Genomic DNA, 23,625 nt, shown 5'->3' on the forward strand with positions numbered 1-23,625 from the left:
TTAGCCCCTGCTTTAGCTCTGGGGCACGGGGGTGGCGGTGAAGGCCCACCTTCCTTCCTACCTGGATTCCAAATGACAGGGCTAGCTTGTGCCACGTGTGTGGCCGTGAGGTTCCAAAAACGGCTCAGCAACTGACCCACCACAAAACACCCTGGTTCCCCAAAGCCCAGACAGCACGTGGTTCTTGTGGGGCTCCCGAGCCCTAAGATGCTTCCTTCCTCTTTGGGTGACCAGGCAAAACTCCCCACGTGTAACGCCCCACCGTCAGGGGAGAAATTACAGGAGATTCACAAGTGCGCTCCAATGAGTTATTACTTGGATCTAAATCCTTCAGTGAAACTCTCCCAGAGAATGAAAAAGTAAATAGAACTCTTAAGCGCGTTGCCAAGTCAGTCCTAAGCGTTCACCACACACGGAGGAAGTTGCCCTGGTTTAAGTTGTGCAGCTCATGCATCAGACACGTGAGCCAGTGACTCAGGCACCTGCGTGGGGGCAGCGCCGGCCAAGGAGCCTCTGGACTCCCGCACAGGACTCTCACAAAGCTGGCCTTCCCAACCTCCACCGAGTGTCCTGAAGACGCGGGTGAGGGGAAGGCTAAGGGCCTCCCCCACACCCCTCACCGGCCCCCAGTTCTGCTGACACATGGACAGAACGATGACCAGGAGCCTTAAGAGAATCGCTAAGTGGCTGCTGCGGACGCGTGGCTCATGGACCATCACGAAAGCGTGGTTTCTCCTTAGATTTGGGGAATTTCTGTCTAGTCAGCGAAAGACCTTCTTTTTTTTTTTTGCAGTACGCGGGCCTCTCACTGCTGTGGCCTCTCCCGTTGCGGAGCACAGGCTCCGGACGCGCAGGCTCAGCGGCCATGGCTCACGGGCCCAGCCGCTCCGCGGCATGTGGGATCTTCCCGGACCGGGGCACGAACCCGCGTCCCCTGCATCGGCAGGCGGACTCTCAACCACTGCGCCACCAGGGAAGCCCAAGGGAAAGACCTTTTTGTAATGGGAGGGAGCTGCTGATTTCACCTCGAGTGACACTTCAGGATTTTAAATCGTACATATTTCCTCCAAAAGTAGATTGTCAAGATGGATAGCCAAGATTATTTCAGCCTCTTTTCCCCCCATCACTCTGCACCTTTAGACTGGGGTGGCTTTGGACCCCAGGAAAGCATTAGGACTGGGAGACTATGAAGTTCAAAAGCAGACGCCCGAAGGCTCTGCAGCGCCCACGTCCATGTGACTCAGGATGGCAGAGCACAGAGCAGTGGAGCCCAGGAGGTGTCCTGGGTTCCCCTCACTCATGGTCACGCTTTCCCTCTGCTGTGACTCAGCGGCATCAGCTGCAATGCCCTGAAGGTGACAATTAGGGAACTACTCCCTAATCGCGCTGATGGGCTGCGAGCTTGGCCTGGGACTGGTACCTCCAACCAGCAGATATTCCAGCCTGTCTCCGCGGTCAAGGCACCACAAAGTCACAGCAGACAAGACAGGCAGAAGCTGGCTTGTGGCATTATTCTTCCGGTAAAAGGCAAATCTAACTTTGTGGCAGGACTGAAATATTTGCATTTCCATTGGCTGTCACATTCAACTCCAGATAATAAAACAATTCTCCAAATTGCGTATGCATTTGAGAAGGTTCAAAAGGGCTGCCTTTTAAAGTTACCCAGGAATTACACCATGTTTATAACTTGAGGAAAAGGCTTATTATAGATCGTTTTCACGCTATGTCATACAGGTATTATATACAGGCAATATAATTGTGGTGTGTGTGTGTGTGTGTGTGTGTGTGTGTGTATCTGACAGTAAAAGACCGGCTGACGTTGTTTCAAATAATCCTAAAAGTGCTAAACCTGGGTAATGGTAAATATGATGCTTGCTTTAAAAGTAAGTGAGCTGAGCCGAAAAGAAATTCTAAAACTTACTCTTATTCATATATAGAACCCAACTATGGACATTTCTACTTTGTCATTCTCTTTTATGTGTTTATACACATATGTAGTTAGAATACAGGCCTAAAGACACCTTTATCTTAGAGGTTTACAGGCAGATTTAGCATTAAGGTCACTGACAGTCAGACGTGCCTCCCTCTATAGTCCAAAGGCCACACCCTACTCTCCAAGCCAGGATGCCATCCTCTACTCCTTCCTCTGCCCCTAAGGAGTGGAAACCCCACTACCTAGAGGCGCTGGACTGTGTTCAGGTCCAAAAAATCCCTATGGAAATCATCGTGGAGCAGGCAGAATCCGGGAGAGAGTAACAAGTACTGACCTCCTGTCTGATTTCCATTTAACTAATCCTCAGTGTTTTGTCTCTGGGCCTTTGGGTTACACTGATTTTCATGGAAGCCTATGATACTGAAAAAGTGGGCAGCGGTACTTCTGTAATTACGTGTTCTGCTCAAGAAGGAAGGAATTATAGAGAAGGAAAGGATTTTTCAGAACGAGCAGGTAAATCAGGAACAAAGAAAATTGGGATGGATTTTCCTGCCTGACAAGGGAAGCGTAAAGAAACCCTTTCCAGAAATGAGCAGAGACCAGGCCAGGAAGACGGCGGGGAGGCCTTGTTCCTGGAGTGTCAGACCTGCAGGCTGGGCTGACTGTGGCTAAGGCTCACCTTAGCAGCTAGAACACCGGGCCCTCTTGTTTTGAGAAAGGAGACCTCAGGATCTGGCTTTCAGCCCTCACACTCCAGGAATACGAATACGTGGAGAAAAGAGCGATGGCGATGCCCACGGGCAGGGCTGCCCGTGTTGCAGTTTGGCCTGTGATGCTGGGAGAGTAATCCACGGTCACTGTCACGCGGCAGAGGTGGACCCAACAGCGTTAATACAGGAATGGGTGGGAGCCTGCCCGTTCACTCCTGGGGTGAGAGGCAACCTCTATCTCTAGGGTGATGAAAATGTAAACTCTTACAGAAAACACATTTCCCAACACCTCCTGAGTCACTCTTTGTAGTTAAAATAAACACCACCGTATCCAGGCTCTGGGACTATTTCCCTTCCTTGTTAGCTATTTTTTTTACCAGAACTGCTTGGCCTCCCAATGCCCACACCCAATTGATCAAGGAGATGACTAGAGAAATAGCATATAGCAAGGGAAAATCTGGGAAATTTCCGGTGTCTGTGGGTCCAAAAAGGCATGCGAAACAAAACCAAAAGCAAAACAAGATGAGGACGGCTACCATGGGCGGCCAGGGCAGTCCCATCCAGGAGACGGATGGATGTTCCCAAGAGGCTGATGAAGCGGGCTCGGCCTCCAGGTTTCTACAGAAGCCGCATGTCTAATAATGAGAACAGATTCACGGATTACTCACGTAATTAAAAAAATTAAGACCTTCTCCAAATGAGAATGTGTCTGCACACGATTCTCATATGAAATCCCATCTTCTAATTTTTATATTACGTACCAAACACGTCACTGTCTTCTGAGGTCTCCCGGGAAAGGTTACGAAGGTTTCTCTTTTTTTCAGATTCTCCTCCGTTAGTTTCACCATCCTGGAAAAAACAACACAAAACAACCCTTTCTTAAGATATAGTGTCTTATCAACAAGAAGCTTTAATGCGTTTTTCTCTTGATACATTTTGGAGCCAATAAACACATTTTCATGTCTGTCTTCAAGGTGTGAGATGGAATCTCATTTCAGGGTGTGTTTCCTGCGGAGGAGTCCAAATTCTGGCTCGGTTTCTCTGCCTGAGCACGCAAGCATTCTCTTGTTCCAGCGGATATACTTTCATACAAAAGAAACTGAAGTTATTAAACTAAACGAGCTAAACATCATCCCATGTATTTCAGGAGCCTGTCCATTTGGTCGCTGTTCTGGGCTGTGAGTTTAAAGCGTGGGATGAAACTGACACCAAACCTGACTCCCCTGAATTCCAACTTTGCTCAATGGTAGCCAGGCAGGAGAGCCCTGGGGGAGAGCCCCTTGCAGGGGCAGGAATGGTGCAAACGTCCTCGGCCCACCTGGCCAGCTGAGGGGAGTAGCAGGCGCCATGCGGGCTGGGCTGGGCTGGGCTGGGCACCCACCTCCGCCCTCGTTCCTCCGGGAATCTGCACCCTCAGAGGTGAGCTTTCTTCACTCCCCTCCCACCCGACTCCCTTCTGCTTTTTTATGGAACCCCAGGGTGCTTTTTGAGTTTAAAATTGTAAGTGCACGGAGTAGATACGGTTCAGTTTCTACTCTAAATCATGCTTATTTAATGATTTTCATATGGAACGCATGCACTTGACATCAAATTCAGAGGGCACTGCGAGGGTCACGGTGAGAAGGGTGGGATCCCCGGGCACCTCCCCTGTGGATGTGCTTCCAGCTTCTGTCTTCCTCCAAAACAGTCTGGGCACAGTTCAGCCACTGCACAAGCTCACTCCCTTCTTCCTCCTTTTTACCTTTACGTAAATGCCAGCACACTCTGGACGCTGCTCTGCTCCTTCTTTGTCACTTAAGCAGGAGCCCTGGAGATCGTGTCCCCCAGGACACGCAGCACTGCCCACGCTGCCCTGGTCGACAGTGACCTGGCACCTCTCTCCATCTCTCTTGCCAGGTGACCAGGCTCCCGCTGGGGACCCTGTACCCCGCTGCCTCGTCTTCAGTTATGCCCAATGCTGCCTTAAGCCTTGCTCGCCTGCTCAACGTTGTACGAGATACATTTCTGGAGGCTGAACGAGTCACACCATAATCTTTTAAAGACAGTGCCTAACTTGGGCAGATCCGCAAGGGGGTCCGCCGCTCCGTACTCTGGTCTCCACGCTTACTTTGCGTCATTTTTTTTCAGACCAATCTCTCTGCCTGGACCACACCCTACCTGCTGACCTGGGGGTGGGGGTGGGGGTCCAGGCAGAGGTCAGAGCCTCTGGGAATTCTGACCTCACCCAGCCCCCAGCCCCGCCTCAGTGGCTTCCCTGCCCCCAGCCCCCTTCCTGTCCCCCCAGCCATAGATCTGAGCTGGTCTCTACTGCAGACACCATCACAAACGCCCTGTCTGTGTATCACTCTGTCTCCCCAGCACACTGTAAACTTCTTGAGAACGGGGACCTTGCCCGATGAATCTTTCTAGCCCCAAACCTGGCACAGTGCCTGGTATCTAGCAAGTGCTGGAGAGAAAACTTCAATTTTATGCTGTTTAAGAATAGTTTAAAATAGATAACTTCTGTTTCAGCAGAGGGAGCCAAAGGTGGTGTAGTATATAATTTTTCATGTCTACCTATTTATTTTTAGAGGAGAGTAAAACTTGGAAGAGAAGGAATTTCTTGGTAGATTCTTTCATCATCATAAATTCCTATCATATGTGTTTGTTTCCCATCTCCCTTCTAGGCTGGTGTCAGTATCATATCCTTCACTAACTACAAAATAATAAGCTTTATTGGAGAAGTAATTAATTAAATACAATTTAGCTGCCATCGTAAATCGCTGTGGATATGTTTTTTCATATTTTAAAATCAGGATTCTCCTTACAAATCAATAGCATCTTCCAACTAGAACTGGCAGTGTTTTCCTTCTCGGTGGCTATAGGGAAACAACGTGGAGTGTCAGGGATGATGGTGCTTCAGGTGCAGAGGAAAAGCTAGATCTTTAAAGCAAATCACTTTGCTTTCAGTGAGTGGAGGTTGACAGCATGGTCACACAACTTCCCCATATCCACTGCTGAGGCTGGAATGGCATCACGGTGAAGAGACATCTTGCGTCTTACATCGCCGTGGCACTGGGACATAGGAAAGTGCAACAGGTGACCGAGAACCACATCCTTAAACTCTTCCAGAGCAACCTGGTGCCCGCCGACCCTGAGTGAACGCCGTCTGCCAGGGACTCAGACGCTCAGGGAACAAAAGGGTCGACCCAGAGCTGGGGGAACCCAGAACCGGCTTCAAAGGCAGCTCCTGGACAGACGGTGGGAGGGGGCCCTTTCCGAGAGGAACCAATAAACCTTCTGTGCAGAACTTGAAAAAAAAAAAAGGCTGGAATGGCATCGTGGCGAAGAGACATCTTGCGTCTTATACGCCCACGCCTTCCACAGCCTTCCGGGCTGAGGCGACAGCACATCCGCACGGTAAAGCGGCCACAGAAACAGCCCCGCGTAGTGATACAGGCAGGACCACAAACCCCACCCCCTCCCATCTTCTCCCTTCTCAGTACCAAGCCTCTAGCTGAGTAAACATCTGTCCCCCACATCATGGCACACGAGGCTGTGCTGAAAGTACATGTTGCCCTGGGAAATTTACGGGCAAATTTACGTCCAAATACAAAGCTTGTTTCTGAGACCTGATACTGTTGCTATTCCACGAATATAAAAAACATCCTTGGGACTTCCTTGGTGGTGCAGTGGTTAAGAATCCGCCTGCCAATGCAGGGGACACGGGTTCGAGCCCTGGTCCGGGAAGATCCCACATGCCGCGGAGCAACTAAGCCCGTGCGCCACAACCACTTAGCCTGCGCTCTAGAGCCCACGAGCCACAACTACTGAGCCTGCGTGCCACAGTTACTGAAGCCCACGTGCCTAGAGCCTGTGCTCCGCAACAAGAGAAGCCACCGCAATGAGAAGCCCGCGCACCGCAACGAAGACCCATAAATTTTTTAAAATCCTCATAAATAACACATTTTCAATAAGCAAAATGTCCAAAAGCAATACAAACAAAATCAAGGTGATGTGTGTCCAATGTAATGGAATTTTCATGATAAAGAAATAAGAGCGTCCTGTAAATTATAAAACGTGATAAAATCCTCAGACATACAAGACAGTCAGGCCTATGACCTGGACCCTCCCTGAGTGTCCTTGTCCCAGTGTGTTCTGATTTTTAAACTGTGTCCGTGACTATAAGTATCTGAGTGCATTTCAAGCCGTTATGATTTCTTCATAATATCTGTGCCCATAAACAGGAAGAAAAGACAACCCTCAGAATGGGAGAAAGTATTTACAAATGAAGCAACTAACAAAGGACTAATCTCCAAAACTTACAAGCAGCTCATGCAGCTCAATAACACAAAAACAAACAACCCAATCCAGGAATGGGCAGAAGACCTAAATAGACATTTCTCCACAGAAGATATACAGACTGCCAACAACCACATGAAAGGATGCTCAACATCACTAATCATTAGAGAAATGCAAATCAAAACCACAATGAGGTATCACCTCACACCGGTCAGAATGGCCATCTTCAAACAATCGACAAACAACAAATGCTGGAGAGGGTGTGGAGAAAAGGGAACCCTCTTGCACTGTTGGTGGGAATGTGAATTGGTTCAGCCACTATGGAGAACAGTATGGACGTTCCTTAAAAAACTAAAAATAGAACTACCATATGACCCAGCAATCCCACTACTGGGCATATACCCTGAGAAAACCATAATTCAAGAAGAGTCACATACCACAATGTTCATGGCAGCTCTGTTTACAATAGCCAGGACATGGAAGCCACCTAAGTGTCCATCGACAGATGAATGGATAAAGAAGATGTGGCACATATATACAATGGAATATTACTCAGCCATAAAAAGAAACGAAATTGAGTTATTTGTAGTGAGGTGGATGGACCTAGAGTCTGTCATACAGAGTGAAGTAAGTCAAAAAGAGAAAAACAAATACCATATGCTAACACATATATATGGAATCTAAAAAAAAAGGTTCTGAAGAACCTAGAGGCAGGACAGGAATAAAGACGCAGACGTAGAGGATGGACTTGAGGATACGGGGAGGGGGAAGGGTAAGCTGGGACAAAGCGAGAGAGTGGCATGGACATATATACACTACCAAACGTAAGGTAGATAGCTAGTGGGAAGCAGCCGCATAGCACAGGGAGATCAGCTCGGTGCTGTGTGACCACCTAGAGGGGTGGGATAGGGAGGGTGGGAGGGAGACGCAAGAGGGAGGGGATATGGGGATATATGTATATGTATAGCTGATTCACTTTGTTATACAGCAGAAACTAACACACCATTGTAAAGCAATCATACTCCAATAAAGATGTTAAAAAAAATATTTGTGCCTGTTTTCCTTTCCATCAGCCTAAATATGTAAGAATCCACTTACTTCTCCCTGTGAATTTTAGAGGTAAATACAACAAGCACAACTCCCATAATTATTGATGGAGACTTTAAAATACTTCTTAGTGTAAGTGAGCTTCATTATCCTCCAGTATCCGGCAGGATATTAACTATGATTTAAGCAATTTGCTGCACTTTCTAACCATCTTGTCCAATCCTCTGGCAACAGACCCCATCATCCAGGTGTATCACTGCCATTTTTAGAGATTTTCTTCTACTTGGTACAGCTATTTACACACACACACACACGAGTACAGAGGACAATATGATTTTAATCAGCCTTGCAAACACTGAAGGTCTCGAGGTAGCAATTTTAGGAGGAATGGCCCAGAGGATAAGTTTCTAATCGTTGTAGAAACTTCTGAAAAATAAAAAGAAAGCTCTGGGAGAGGAAAAGAAAACACTGCAGGCACATTTCTAAAAAGTTAAAAAGTTTTCAAAAGTTCTGATTCAAACTAGAAAACACATATCAGGAGAGGAAAGGTGTGAACCATTTAAAAAGTGACATTTTAAACTGAAAAAACAGTTACATGTTAGTATTTGAGACACGGTCCACCATAGGTTGCTTAACAAAAAGAAGAAGGAGAAGTGAGAACTGATTTAGAGAAGTTTGCCACACCTTAAAAAAAGACATTTCGTGAGATGCCATAAAACTTGAGTGGGACATCCTGCGTTTAGACGCAGGGTCAGTCTTATCTGGTTCTATTTCCTTAACTGTATCCCATTCACTCACTGATTCCCATGCAGACCTTGTAGTAGGAGCTGAGGATGCGGAGAGAAATGAGCCATGGGGCCTCCTTGGGATGCTCACACGAAGTAAACACAATGGATGTTTCAGAAAGAAAATCAGAGAACCATCAAGCCACCCCCTAACAGATCAGTGCCATTTAAACCGGTACCGGGTGAGCCAGCTTCCTGAGCCGGCGTCACACTTACTTCTGCTGAGACACCCTAGGAAAAAAGTACATAGTGATTTACCGTTTTTAACTCTTAGGATGTTTATTTAGCAAGATAAGCTGCACTGGTCACGGCCCTCCGTCCTCCCGCACTGTGCTCCTTCTGCATCTTATCCTTGACTGATGTCATCTTAAAGAGGAAAGAAGAAACCCAGCGGAGCTTTCATTACGGCTTCACCAGCGACACATTCACCCATCACCCTCCCCAGCCACGTTTCAGCCTCACGGGCTTGCTTTACAGAACACAGGCTGGTCAGATGCTCTGGGTACCGGTCACCGTCTGGCCTTATGACCCTCATCTAAGTGCCACTAAGTCTGCTGTTTCTCAGGGCACCACGTGTATCTTCGACCTGAGGTCACCGTGGAGGGGATGTTACTAAAAGACAAATATTTATTTTCCTTTATCTTCTGCCATATTCACGTAGCTGATAGATTTAATCCACCTAGAAGTTTGCTGAAAATGGTTTGGGGCACAGGATCAGCGGCCCACATAGTACACTGCACCAAACTGTTATCTGCACAAAAGCTTAAGAACTGGGTCTCTGAGGCCCATTTCCTGGACTTGAATCCTGCTGCCCCACCTGCTAGCCGGGTAACTGTGGGAAAACAACTGAAGTTTCCTCTACTCCGTTTGCCGAAGTGTGAAATGAGCGTCATAACTCAGAGGTTCTTGCTGTCTGATTAGGACATTCCTGTGAATTGAAGATAATTTTAAGATTCTGGTTTCATCAGAAGAATGGTAGACAAGCCTTCCCATAACGCTGGGGAGATAATTCCCAGAAGAAACGGAAGGAGCGATGGCAACAAGTGAGCATCTTTGGACATCTTTTGTGGACTCGTCGCTCTGATACACGCTTTGTGACACAGTCCTTCTTCCCACTCATTTCTCCCTGGAGGTGTCAACCCGGGGACTCAAGCAGAGGGTGGACAGCAGCTCCAGAGTCGGAAGGCAGAGTGTCCCCGATGGGAATGCTGACGGGCTGACTCGCATCCACGGTGCTGGAATGTCACCCATCTCTGGTGTGGTCACCCCCTCGGCTCCCGGCACTGCCCATGGCTCCCGGGAGCTAGCATGGGCTCAGCCACTGGGGTCGCCGGGACACCCCAGTCCAGCGTCTTCCCAGGAAGGAGATAAGCCAGCGGGAGACCTGAGGTGTGGGCACCTGGGGTGGAGGCCAGGATGCTAACCGGTCAGTTCCTCGCTCTGGGAGCACTTTGTGCTTTCAAGGAAAATTGTGGAATCTCTCTAAGGGAAACTCTCTCTCTCTCTTTTGTTTTAAGAAGCAAGTCATTCCTTTCACGCTCAGAATAAATCCGGGCCCCATATGGGCTGGCTGTACGTGTTTAGCTTAAATTCCTACAGCACTGCTCTCTAATCACATCTCTGAGATCTCAGCTGCCACCGGAAGGGGAGAGGGAAGCAATGAGACTGTCCCCGCCAACAGCCCATCAGCCCACGGCCATGCGGGTGCTTCAGGGACCAGGACGCATGCGGGGAGGATCGAATCTCCTGGTATTTTCTGTGGCTGAAAAAATCCTCCTGCATGTTCTTGTTATTTAAATCTGGTGATAAACTTTGTTTGAAACTGTTAAAGTACTGAAGTATCAACACCAGAAAAAATCGTGTGTGTGTGTGTGTGTGTGCGTGTGTGTGCGTGTGTGTGCGTGTGTGCGTGTGTGTACACGTGCGTATGTCTATGAGTGTGTGTGTGCCTGTGCGTATGCATGTGTAAGTGTGTACTGTTTGTACAAAGTAATAAGAAGTATATAAAAACAGCTCTTATTACTTTGCACTTATTATTCAGCATTTTTGGTTTATTTCTTAAACAAGGATCACAGTTTTGCTCTGGGCTGGATTTGGACAAGTAACAGACGATACCAGCAAAACACTGAAAGCTTATGGGATCAAAGCAAAGAATACGAAGAAACATGACAGTCAGACTCACATAACCCGACTCATCTCAATGGCATGTCCCTTTTTATGCAGCATCAGAACAGGATGGAGACATTCAGGCAAAAGTGTGACCTTAGCCCATCTAGACCAGGGCTTCTCAATGCTACATTATTGGTATTTAGGGCTGGATAAGCCTCGCTGTGGGGCAGAGGCTGTCCTGCGTGTCATGGGACGTTTAGCTCCTTCTTTGTCCTCCACCCAGGAGACGCTAGTAGCCCCTGCAGTTGTGACAAGAAATGTCTCTAGACATTGACAAATGTCCGGAGGATGGGGGGGGGCTCCCCTGGTTGAGAGCCACTGGTCTAGACAAAGAGAAGCAACAGAGACGGGGTGAAAATTGTGAATCTGTTCACAAACATATAGGACGGTGATGAGTTTTTCATGAAGACATTCTGTGGGTCATCAGAACTCCACTTTTAAAGAATGATTTGAAAGCAGGGCCCACATGACAAGGATTAGAGAAGGACTGAGAATCAGACTTAACTTAGTCATTAAAGCAGGTGCTGCCTCAGCAACGGTTTCTTAGACGTGACACCAAAAGAAATCATGGATAAACTGGACTTCATCACAATTTGAAACTTCTGGGCTGCAAACGGTGTGATCAAGAAAGTGAAACGAGGGCTTCCCTGGTGGCGCAGTGGTTGAGAGTCCGCCTGCCGATGCAGGGGACATGGGTTCGTGCCCCGGTCCGGGAAGATCCACATGCTGCGGAGTGGCTGGGCCCGTGAGCCATGGCCTCTGAGCCTGCGCGTCCGGAGCCTGTGCTCCGCAACGGGAGAGGCCACAACAGTGAGAAGCCCGCGTACCACAAAAAAAAAAAAAAAAAGAAAGTGAAACGACAACCCAGAGAATAGGAGAAAATATTTGCAAATCATTTATCTGATAAGGGTCTAGTGTCCAGAATACATAAAGAGCTCCCACAACTAAACAACAAAAAGACAAACCACCCAATTAAAATAACTGGCCAAGGATCTGAACAGGCACTTCTAGAAAGAAGGCATATGAATGACCAATAAGCCCAGGAAAAGATGCCCATCATTGTTATCCATTAAGGAAATGCAAATCAAAACCCACACGACACTGCTGGACACAATAAAAAACCTGATAACAAGAATTGCTGGGCGGATGTGGAGGCCCTCGTACGCTGTAGTGAAATGGTGCAGCTGCTGTGGAAGAGACTCCGATGGCCCCTCGGAAACAGAGTCGCCATTTGACCCTGCAGGTGCAGCTTCGGTACATACCCAAGAGAAATGAAAACATACGTCCGTGCAAAAACTCATACACAAATGTTCACAGCAGCGTGATCTGTGATACCAACAGGTGGAAACAACCCAAACGTCCACCAACTAATGAACGGGTAAGTAAAACGTGGCATTTTCCTACAATGGAATGTTATTCAGCAGTAGAAAGTAATGAAGTATTGACATATTCTACAACACGGGTGAACCTTGAAAACATTATGTAAGTGAAAGAAGCCAGACACACACACACACACACACACACACACACACACACACACCTGTTGTATGATTGCATATTTAAGAAATGTCCGGAAGAGACAAATCTGTAGAGACTGAAAGTACATTAGCGGTGGCCTGGCGTTGCGGGTAGGGTGGGGTGGGAGGATGGTTAGAATGAGTAACTTGAATAGATTTATGACTAAAGGCAGTGAAAATGCTTCCCACTCAACACTGTGGACTCCAGAGGAAAAGAACCGTGATGTTACAACTCTCAATGAGATGAGATTTCAAATCCAGGACTCCTTTTCTAGATTTGTCAGGAAGCATTTTTGATGATATGAGTATATGAAAATCCGGGATTTTTAAAATTCAGAAGGTATATAAGAGAAACGAAAACATATGTCCACACAAAAACTTGTCGATGAGTTTTTGCTTATAGCAGAGTTCTTTATAATAGCCAGAAGGCGGAAACAACCCATCTGCCCATCAACGGACGCATGGATACACAAAATGTGGCATATCCGTACAAAGAGATACTACTGACCTTAAAAAAGAAGGAAGCACTGACACAGGCTACAACGTGGACGACCACTGAAAACATTACGCTACGTGAAAGAAGCCAGACAGAAAAGACCACATGTGACATGACTACATTCACACAGAATGTCCGGAACAGGGAAATCTAGAGACAGAAAGTCGATGAGTGGTCGCTTAGGGCTGCGGGCTGGGAGGCTGGTCCCGGGGGGCGCGGGTGACGGCAGCAGAGCGCAGTTCCTCTGTGAGGTGATGAAAATGTTCTAAAATTGATTGTTGTGATGGTTCCGCGTATCTATGACTAAGCTGAAAAAGCACCAAACTGTACACATTAAACAGTGAACTGTATGGCATGAGAATCACATCTCAATAAAGATATTTTAAAAAACATAAATGCTTAGTTTGCAGGTAGTTAATAAAGATATTTTATTAACATTAATTAACATTAACATTAATTAACATTAACATAAACATATTTTATTAACATTTTAAAAAACATAAATGCTTAGTTTGCAGGTAGTTAAAATGAAACGTTGTAGCGTCACTAAAGGGAGTTTAGAACTACGTGCTTGAGGTGCTCGTGAAGCCGTTATCTTGGACTAGGAAATGGTCCCTTTACTACTTAGTTTAAAAGCCACGCTCTCTGCAAGACCATTTGGCGGTGTAATTAAGATCGCAGTGTTCTTTAAATAATGAACACAAAGAAAGGAGCTCAGGACTTTATTTCAACACTGGTCACAGCAAAGTTAAGTTTTAACTAGTGTCACAGTAAAACTGTTTATCGAGACCTGTTATGTAACTGGACGTTCTAACATCTATTTTAGGAACACAAATATCCTATTTATTCCTGGAAGTTTCTGCTCCATCAGCTGTTTAAGTAGAACAAGAAGGATGGTGACAAAGGCAGGGCGTGGGGTGGTGGGAGAGAGGGAGGGGGGCTTTGTTCCGTGTATCTCTTTTACTAAAAAGAGTTTGATGGTCGTGTGAATGGCAAGTTTAAATAAAATGCACTTAAAGCTAATTCACAGAAGGGCATTCATTCAGTTCAAAAAGATATCCTACATTACTGAAAACAGAAAAAGGCAGTGGAGAACTCTGCTTTTCTTAATTTGAAATTTCCTTTAGTTTTATAGAATGAAAACCTCTCCTACTTAATCTCCCTGAACACATCACTCTACGCCTGCACATGGGTAATAACTGCTTCCTGTGATGCAGACAGGGTGGAAGGGGCAAAAGTCTAGTAATGGAAGATGAATCTTTGCTCAAAGGAAAAACATGTTGATATATCAGAGTCTGACCATTTTTCTGAATATATACCTCAGCTCTGCCAATCTCTTCAACCTCCTCCGTTTCCTGTTTCACTGTAAAATGGGCATAATGATACCGTCTATCTCACGGGGTTATTCTGAACGCGAAATGGGTCCATACGTGTGGTGATTGTAACAGTGTCTGACCCTCAGCTAGCACCGTCAGTGCTGGACATCATCACGATTTATTTTAGTCTTATGCGTCTTCTGATTACTTTCCACATTTTAGTAAAGGTGGAAATAAAATCTTCTTCAGTGAAAATCAGGTTTTAAGGTGCACGTCAATGCAATCAGGTCGAGAAGTGAAAGAAAAAGCGATTTCACAGCGAACTCTGATTGTACCTGAGTTCTGGGTCCCTTGCTCGAAAGGAACAAACTCGTTTTGCAAAATGGAACTGTCACTTGCCTCTGCAGTGCTTTTCTTAGCAGCTGAGTTCTGTACCTGTGACCACCTAGGCGATTCACCGAAACAGAAACCTGCTCGGACTCGTTCCAGGAGCTAGAGAAACAGTCAGGCCAAAGTTGGTTTCCACCCGTTCAAGGTCGGGAAGAGCCACTGGAACCTGATCAAGAGACCAAGTGCATCTCAAGAATATGATACACGCAGTGCCGACAGATGCCGACCACCAAGACCAATACGATCAATTCCTCAGAAGCGTGCATGCGCCATTCTCTGCAAATGCACACGCAGGGGAACATTCTCTGCAAACGCACACGCAGGGGAAATTTGGTTTTTCAGGCCACAGACCTTCTCTTGTTCCATAATTGACAATAAAATCAAGTCAGAGTATATAGTTAGGAGAAGATACAAAAAATATTTTGAAAAACCTCTTTATGGAAGGTCAGGTGGCAACTAAATTGTCCAGGAAAACAGATCGAATGGGTTTCCCTGTATATTAATGAAACCATCCTTTTGTTTTAAGTACCATAGGAATTGTGACCTAAAACAAGCATGGTCAGTCTCCTGATGTTTTAGAGCACGCTTATATGCTCGAGCACAAAATCATAAAATCAAAGATCGATTTTCTCTTAAACACTGAAGAACTGGCGAGAAAGGCAAAAGATACAATGTTCCTAAGCAGAGTGAGGAACTAAATATTTCGTATTCCGACAATGAAATGAGAGGAATCTCTTATTAGGAACGGCTCACCGAAAAGCAGTATTATAAACTCCTGGACTGTATTCTACAAATACCACGTCATATTTCACCTTGAAAAACATTGCAATAAACCTCTTTTAAAAGGACTAAAATTGTCACAAAGTAGAATAGAATAAAATAAATATTTTCTGTGGGAAGCTCCCCACCAGCAGCTGGAAACGGCAGGAAGGACTCCTCCCTGGAGCCTCCAGAGGGAGCACGGCCCAGCCGACACCTTGATTTTAGACATCTGGCCTCCAGAAGGGTGAGAAAATGAGTTTCTGTTGCTTTAAGCCGCCCCGTGTGTGATGAGCTGTCACGGCAAGCACAGGAAGCTAGGACGATGCTCCTGGAAGCTGCACTGTGTTTCAGGCTGGAAGGTACCAGCCCACCGTGCCTCTCAGGAATACTTCCCTTGTGGCCCGGGTGCAGCCTGGAGAGTCTAGCTGCGGCACCTGCCTGAAGCACCTACAGCAGGTGACTACCGGACTGCTGCGGGCCCTCATCCCTTCGCGCCTGACCCTGGACACCTCCACCTGCAGGGCAACGTGATTCCCCAGGTGTGGGGGGCAGCTGCTTAGCCGGGTCTCTGGCATCCACCCTACAGCCAAGTATTTCTTTCCAGACACAACAGCACGGCCAGCATGCTTCCAAACGTCGGTAGGCTTTCCTGAATACGGGCTACAACTCTCCTGCAGCAGCTGAACACGAGGCAGTGCGTCCGGGTGGCCATAGTGCTGTCCCACCGTCTCCCACCTCACGGGATGCTGCGGTGGCGGCTGGCCAAGAGGCCTTTGCCATTGCAAAGGAGGCTGCAGACATGGGGTCAGATCTTAAAGCTTGGCCTGCGCTTGCCTGAGGCTGAGATGAACCACTTCTCTCCTTTTCCAAAGAAAACCACCATTTATCAGAGCAGGCATCCCTTGCCACCCTCGGCGATGGCCCCCTCTCCAGAGGACCATTTGCATCAGCTGACGAACACGCTCTTAAAACTCCACCGTCAAAAGCAAAACGGCCCCGACTGGCTTCCACGCCCTTGCCAGCTGCGCCGTGGGTCCGGTTCCTTCTCCACACAGCTTCTCAAGGAGGTTTCCGGGCCACTGTTGCCAGTCTCCTTCCAATACTAATCGGGTCTCAGTGCCACCATGCCACCAAAGCATCTCTGGCCCCGGGCAGCAGGGACCCCGGGCTGCTTCATCCAGTGGTTGACCCTCCATCCTTTTCTGACCTGGACTCAGTGCTATTTGACCGGTGAAATGCTTCTAACACTCCCTGCCGGACCCAGTGACTCATGTCCATCCCCCCACCTTGTGGCTGCCCCATCTTGGTCTCCCTTACGGGTGCCACTCACCCTCCTGGTCTCAAGTGTTGAAGTCCAGGGCTCAGCCTTGGATTCCTCTCTAAACCCGTCTCCTTAGTTGATCTGAGAGTTATGAATTGGACGTCTCTGCCGGCGCTTTTTGCAAGGTGAGCACCTAAGGGGCACCTCAAGCTCGCGGTGATTTTTCACCTGTTTCGCTAACCTACCCTGCCCACGCTTCCTCACCTGTGCACAGGTGTACCCCCGACGCCCAGGCCCCAACCCTTCATTCCCTTCTCTCTCTGACGCCCAGTTCATTGGCAAATCCTACCAGCTCTCGCTTCAAAGGTAACTGGAACTTGACCATTTCTCAAGGCATCTACCTTCGCCCCCGGCCGGGCACCGTCATCTCTCAGAAGGACAGTTCCCGGGGCTACCTGACAGCCAGCTAGGCGCTCCGCGATCTAGGCCTTTCCCTGCCTACCTGGCCTCCTATCTTACCCCCTCCAGCCCTGCCTCTCCCATGCACCAAGGCAGTGGCTGGCTCAGTTTCTGCACGTGTGAGATCCTCCACCTGGAACACCTGTCCCCAGAGAGCCGCGTGGCTCCCACCTTCCACTTTCCCAGCCTTTGCTCTATGCTGCCCCATCGCGGTGGCTCCCCGGCAGCCCTCACCCCTGCCCTCCTGAGCCCCCAACCCTACATATTTCTTCTGAGCCCTAACACCATCTGAAGTACCTAATTCCCATGTTGATTTGTTTATTATCTGTCTCCCCAGCGAAAATACCTGCCGGTGTGGGCGGTCACCGCCACGGGGCCCTGGTGAGCACATACGACCGATGGGACCTGCTTTCGACATTCTAGATACTTTCCTGGTTCCTGGGAGGCACCAGCGTTCCAGAAAAGGAAGTGCAACGGAATGTGCACTACATTAATAAGTTGGGTCCTGACACCTTTTGTTATTTAACGTCTTCATTGGAGTGTAATTGCTTTACAGTGTTGTGTTAGTTGCTGCTGTAGAGCAATTTGAATCAGTTATGCGTATATACATATAATCCCCCCTCTTGGGTCTCCCTCCCACCCCTCCTATCCCAGCCCTCCAGGGGGTCACAAAGCACCCAGCTGATCTCCCTGCGCTATGCGGCTGCTTCCCGCTAGCTAGCTATTTTACATTTGGTAGCTGACACCTTTTATTTTTACTTAATCCAAAGGAGGCAATGTGGGGGGATGTATCTGAAGAAGTTTCCTTCCCTACAGGCATTTCCAGCAGAAGTAACCAGCCCCAGCATGGCGTGAACTTCACTACCAAGATCAACTTGGACGCTGTGCACGGAGCCGAGGCCTCATAAGCGGACCCTGGGGTGACGGCACCCACTGGCCGTGCAGTGTCCAGTGGCCCTGGGACGTGTGGGTGCCAGTGGGTCAGCCTCCGTTCCCACAGGGTTTGCATTCCAGGGTGAGGCGGCGAAACCAGCCAGAGAAGGAAAATGGACCCGATGGTTTGGGTGGGACAAGGAGAGTAAGGTGAGCAGCTGGAAGGGAGGGGCCGGGCGGCGAGGGCGGAGCGCAGGGGGGCAGGAGGGGACGGGTGGCAGAGGCCAGGCCCCCAGATGGCGGAGGCAGCACGCGGCTTTGCCAGCAAGGACACGTCTCAGACCCTGCTTCCTGAAAGAGGCAGATTCCTCCCCAAACAGTCGAAACCAACATGTAAGCTCGCCTTTCACTTCTAAATTTCAAGATGCTGGTATTTTGTTAAGCGACTTAATGCAGCTCTGCAACAGCAGGGTGTGAACGCACGCACGTCTGTGAGTAACCCAGGCTGCAGTCACCCTCACTCACCACGGGTAATTAACGTAACTACCAAATTGCCTTGTCTGTTTACTGAGGGCTTGTGTTTGGTTACATATGACTTGTGCTAAAGCATAATTTAGGACGTATTGAATAACAGAGTCTGTTTTGCAAGCATCAAAAGCCACAGAAACAATAATGAATTTCATCGAGGCTTTTGTTTAACTGTATGATAATCAAATTAATGGGGGTACCAAATCTCAATTAGGAGAGTGGTGTGTTAGAATCATACAAGTGCAGAGCGTGGGCTGAGCCTGAGAACGTGTCCACACAGCTGCCGATGGGCATTTTGCAGGGCTGGAAGCTGGCGGGTGAGAAAAATGCCACACGTTCAAACACACACACACACTGACAAACACAGAAAGATAAATTTTCACAAATGTATTCCAGCCTCTAAAATCTCTCACTTCCAAATGTAAAGTTTTAAAACCATACTGCCTTAGGACTCCCCTGGTGGCGCAACGGTTAAGAATCCGCCTGCCAATGCAGGGGACACGAGTTCGAGCCCTGGTCCGGGAAGATCCCACATGCCACGGAGCAACTAAGCCCGTGTGCCACAACTACTGAGTCTGTGCTCTAGAGCCCGCGAGCCACAACTACTAAGCCCGCGAGCCACAACTACCGAAGACCACGCGCCTAGAGCCCATGCTCCGCGGCAAGAGAAGCCACCGCAATGAGAAGCCCGCACACTGCAACGAAGAGCAGCCCCCGCTCGCTGCAACTAGAGAAAGTGCACGCACAGCAACGAAAACCCAACGCAGCCAAAAATAAATAATAAATAAATAAATAAAAGAAATCATTTTTAAAAAAGTTAAAAAAAACCATATTGCCTTAGTAATGAGTGAGAAAAGACAAGAAGCACCATTCTGAAACCTGGATTTTTAGGTTTTGTTTCATTTAAAACATTGTAAGAGGGTTTGAATAAATATAAAAAAAATTCTTCCTTAATAACAAAATAAACACAGGGTTTTTATACGCAATGACACGCTTTTCACTCTCAGAGTCTGAAATAAACTTGTCTTCAAAGATAAAATTACATGGTGGCCTTTCTGAAATTACCTGGCAGCGGATGAGAAATGGCAGCTCAGGGAGGCTTCATGGGCACACCCAGTGGCGAGCCCTAAACCGACTGGAGATTAAAACAATTTACCACCTAAGCCCTTTCCCCAGCCCGTCAACATGAACCGCCTACAGGAGGGCACTGCTCTCCACTCCCAGGAAATCTAACTCACCCACCCTCTGCAAAGGAGAGTTTCCATCTAAACACTTTCATTCAAGTCAGGAGGAATTCAAGAATACATATCTGCTGTGCCACCCCTGGAATCACGTTCTCAATCAAATGTAAACCCCAAACGGAGCCTGAGAACTACTTCACGTGACGCGTATCCATTGTGAGCTCAAAAGCTTCCCCACCTTAAAAAAAACCTATTCAACGAAGTCAGCGCTGCCTCTGCTTGTTCTGTGCTGCGCATCTGATGACAGGCCAACATTTCTGGCCTCCCTTCCCCCGTCCTGTCAGCTCTCATAAATGATTTAGCGTTACAGATGCAGGGACAGAGGAATTAGGGGCTATGACAGGGTGAGGGAAGGAATGCGGAAGGAACGGTTTATGAGTCCAGCTGAAAACAAGACGACAAACGGGTGTGTTCCAGGGTCACCGGGCTCCGGATTCCACGTGATCTGCTGCCCAAGGCCCAGGAACATGATCTTAAGGATAGAAGCCTCGTGTGGGGGTGGCCTGAATAGAGCCGTCTATTCAAGCCGTCCCCTCGGGGGCACGGTCCACTGTTGCTGTAGTTTTACCCAGAGAATGATTTTATTGTCACGTCATTTATAAAGTTAATGACCAGTGTTAAACATATCACTTCTACTGAACGATCGTGGCCCAAAGTCAGCTGCTTGCAAGGTTGGTCACAGTTTCTGATAAAAACTAAGCTTGCGAACTAACTCGCAACCCTAATAAACCCTATAATAGGGTGAAAGGACACAGAAGGTGCGTATCTCACAGGGTCCGAGGCCCCTGGGGTGTACAAGCCCTGAACCCTAAGTCGGAGGCCTCGAGGTCCCCGCAGCCTGACTCCTGGGGCCCTTCCCTTAGCAGCTGAGCCGGGAGGGGCCCCCGAGCAGGGGTCCACGAGGCCATCCCTGGGATGGGGAGGGGCTGGGCCTGGGCCAGGGACGGGGCAAGTTCATAAATCACGTGCTGCCGCGTGGCCTGCCCGCTGGATTTATGCTGCCTGGGGCACCACTGCATCATCGCCCCGTTATTTTTATTAAGGGCTGTGAGGGTCCGGGGTCTGCTGGCTAATTACACCCCTGCCTTTACCACTCACTCACATGTGTGTCTGTGAGGCCTGTTGCCACCTGACTGACAGAGGTGTGAGTGTCCTCAGTCTATCAGAGGAAACAAAATGCTCACTCACAGACCTCAGAAATCAGAATCAAGCTAGGGTCGTGCTTTCCGTGCAAAACCGTGATGGGAGACTTTGTCGTTAGTACCTTCCAAGAGCAAATCAGTGCTGACTCAGAACATTCGTGAACCTGCTGTAAAGGCGGACTTAGGAAGACGGCGCTCGCCTGCGGGTGGGAGACGCTGCATCTCCAACACGGCAGTCTTCACCATCCCTCGGGGCGCAGACAGCCCCCCTTCAGAGGCGGCCCTGGGGTCTTAAATACAAATGCGACTTCACAAACCAGCCTGGAATGAGATGTTTCATTTTATATCCTCGTGGCTCGACTCTCAAGTCAGGGACAGATCCCATGTTGATTTCTCCATGACCGTAATCAGAAGGCTACTGATTCTGGGAACCTCTTTAAAAGGATGCATTTTCTACACTATTTTATTTCTCTTTTTAGAAGCTTGCTGAAATTCTTTTGGAGGCACTAAGCAAGGCAGGTGGGTAGGCATCTGTGTGTGCAGGAAACTCAGAGGCACTTAGATAAATGCATGCTGTTTGCAATGCGAGTTTCCCAACCCTGCAGCAGGTGGCCCCCTTCAGAGGGAGCCGTAAGTAAGCAATGGGGCCGTGAGACCCTCCCAGCCAAGGGAGGTGAGTGAGGACAAGACCTGCCCCACCTGCTGGAGCTCACGGCTCACAGCGCTGTCCTCTGCAGTTGCTGGTATTTATAAGGGTGTGTTTCCAGAGGATTTTACCTTCTGAACCCGATGCTCACTTTTGTACGCAATCATATGACTTTGAGAAAGACCCAGTTTTTGTCCTTAACGAGAATTGGAGCTGATGTCTCTCAGGCAGGGTTCTGGGGACCCCAGAACTAGGAGGACACGCCAAGCACCCAGTGGAACGGCATGTGCCTCAAAACACACGGCTATTTAAATCTGAATTTTAAAGGTTTGGTTCCTCTGTTGTACCCATCACAGTAGCCATGTGTGTCACGTGACCGCCCTATTGGCCAGCAGGGGCACAGGGCAGAAGGTCCTGCTGGACGGGGCTGCAGCGGGGCGTCTGCAGTGAGCAGCAGACGCAAGGCAGCTATTGGTACAGTGCACCATCGGCCTATCGGAAGGTGGTTTAATGCTGTGCAGCTGAGGCGAAGGGGAATTCTTTATGGGTGTGTGCGAGAGATAGAGATGGAGATACAAACAGAGATGGAGAGACAGACAGACAGACAAAGGACTCTGGGACTGTTGAAGACAGATACAAGGGAAAGACCGCCTGCACCTCGCAATCTAAGGCCTTACTTGATGCTGACTAGGTCTTTCCATGTATCTGACTAGATTGGTGAGTGTCTGCAGGGAAATACCGTCTACTTTTCAGCCCCCTAAACTTTGAAAAGTATATTATTTGATTAACTTAACTACCTGAGTTCTCAAAAAAAATTGTTCGTGGAACCGGCCTAAGAAAATGGAATTACACATGTATGGGTCTAACAGTTGCCAACACACTGCAAAATCAAATCAGAAACGTTAACTTTCCAGGTGGATTCCCTGCTCGAAGACACGGCAGCCCCATCGAGTGGGTCTGGGTGACTGGACGGAAGTGAGTTTCTTGGCAAACCCGCTTCCCATTCTGCGAAGTAGCCGTGGTGACGGCGGTCGGTTCTAACAAGGAACTGCAGGAGGAAGCATGATGTGGGGCGAAAGCAACGCTGGATTTGGGGTTTGAAGGGCCCACCTGTACCGTACGCAGCGCGGGGCGTGTGGACGACTCCCTGCCCTGGGCTGGGGCCCACAGGTGAAGGCTGCCAGCATCCACCCGGCCTGGAGCCGGCGGTGTCGGGGGCGCCCTGGACACCCGTACAGGCTGTGCAGTTAGGGTCCCCCAAACAGCAGCACTGGGGGCGGTGGGGGACAAGGGCACAATACCTGCAAGCAGAGCCCGTGGGAGGAGAGAGGATGGCACGGAGCTGGCCGTGGTTTAAAGCAGAAAGATTCCTCCTTCCCGAGGCTGGCGTGAAAAGCACGGGGCCTCCTGAACAAGCGACACTGCTGACAACATGCCCCACTTGGGACAAGACGATGCAGGACTGCGGTTCTGCAGAGTCAGTGAACCCCCGGGGGAACATGTCAGCCTGTCCCACAGCTGGGACGTCAGACGTTTTGAAGGAAACGTATTTTCCCGTCAAATCTACATTTTCCATCTCCACGCTGGTGGGCGGGGCTGAGCTGCTGAGCGCCTCTGTGTGTATGCGTGCAAACTACACCTCTCGTTTCTCAGAGCGTCGCCACACACTGGGCTTTGAAGAACAGCTGAGACAGCGAATCAATTTAATCGGAAACACAAAACAGACCAACAAGTTACTCCCCACTATAAAATCAGACACGAGTCTAAATTCTAAAACTGCTCTCAGACCTTGTTTTTCAGTGTGGTATCGTTCTTCTTAAGCTGATTAAATAGAAAACTCCAGAAACATGGATGGGCGCCTTTGGAGAAACTTTGTGAGCCAGATATCACTGCCAAGAAAAGTATAGAGATCCCACAGGTGAAAAGCAGGCTTTCAAAATTATTATTGTTAGCTTTTCAAAAATTGTCATAGATCATCACTTGATTTCACTCATTTTGGAAAATCTGTGGGGATGCCAATATAAACTACTCTTTGTTTCTTATGTTTCCTGGTAGTAATGCTTCTGACT

At 48.4% G+C, this 23,625-nt stretch overlaps 1 protein-coding gene across 5 annotated transcripts in view; it reads right to left on the reverse strand.

Annotated features, from left to right (window-relative positions):
- The window catches only part of MBP (myelin basic protein), a 119,656-nt gene that overhangs the window by 59,462 nt on the left and 36,569 nt on the right, over positions 1–23,625 (reverse strand). For all 5 annotated transcript variants that reach the window (XM_082668016.1, XM_082668019.1, XM_082668018.1 and 2 more), the window contains one exon: positions 3,405–3,492. In XM_082668016.1, the coding sequence (XP_082524142.1) occupies positions 3,405–3,492 (88 nt within the window). The remainder of the gene's footprint in view (positions 1–3,404; positions 3,493–23,625) is intronic.

This window comes from Grampus griseus (genome assembly GCF_964374135.1).
Source record: "Grampus griseus genome assembly, chromosome: 12".
Lineage (NCBI taxonomy): Eukaryota > Metazoa > Chordata > Mammalia > Artiodactyla > Delphinidae > Grampus > Grampus griseus.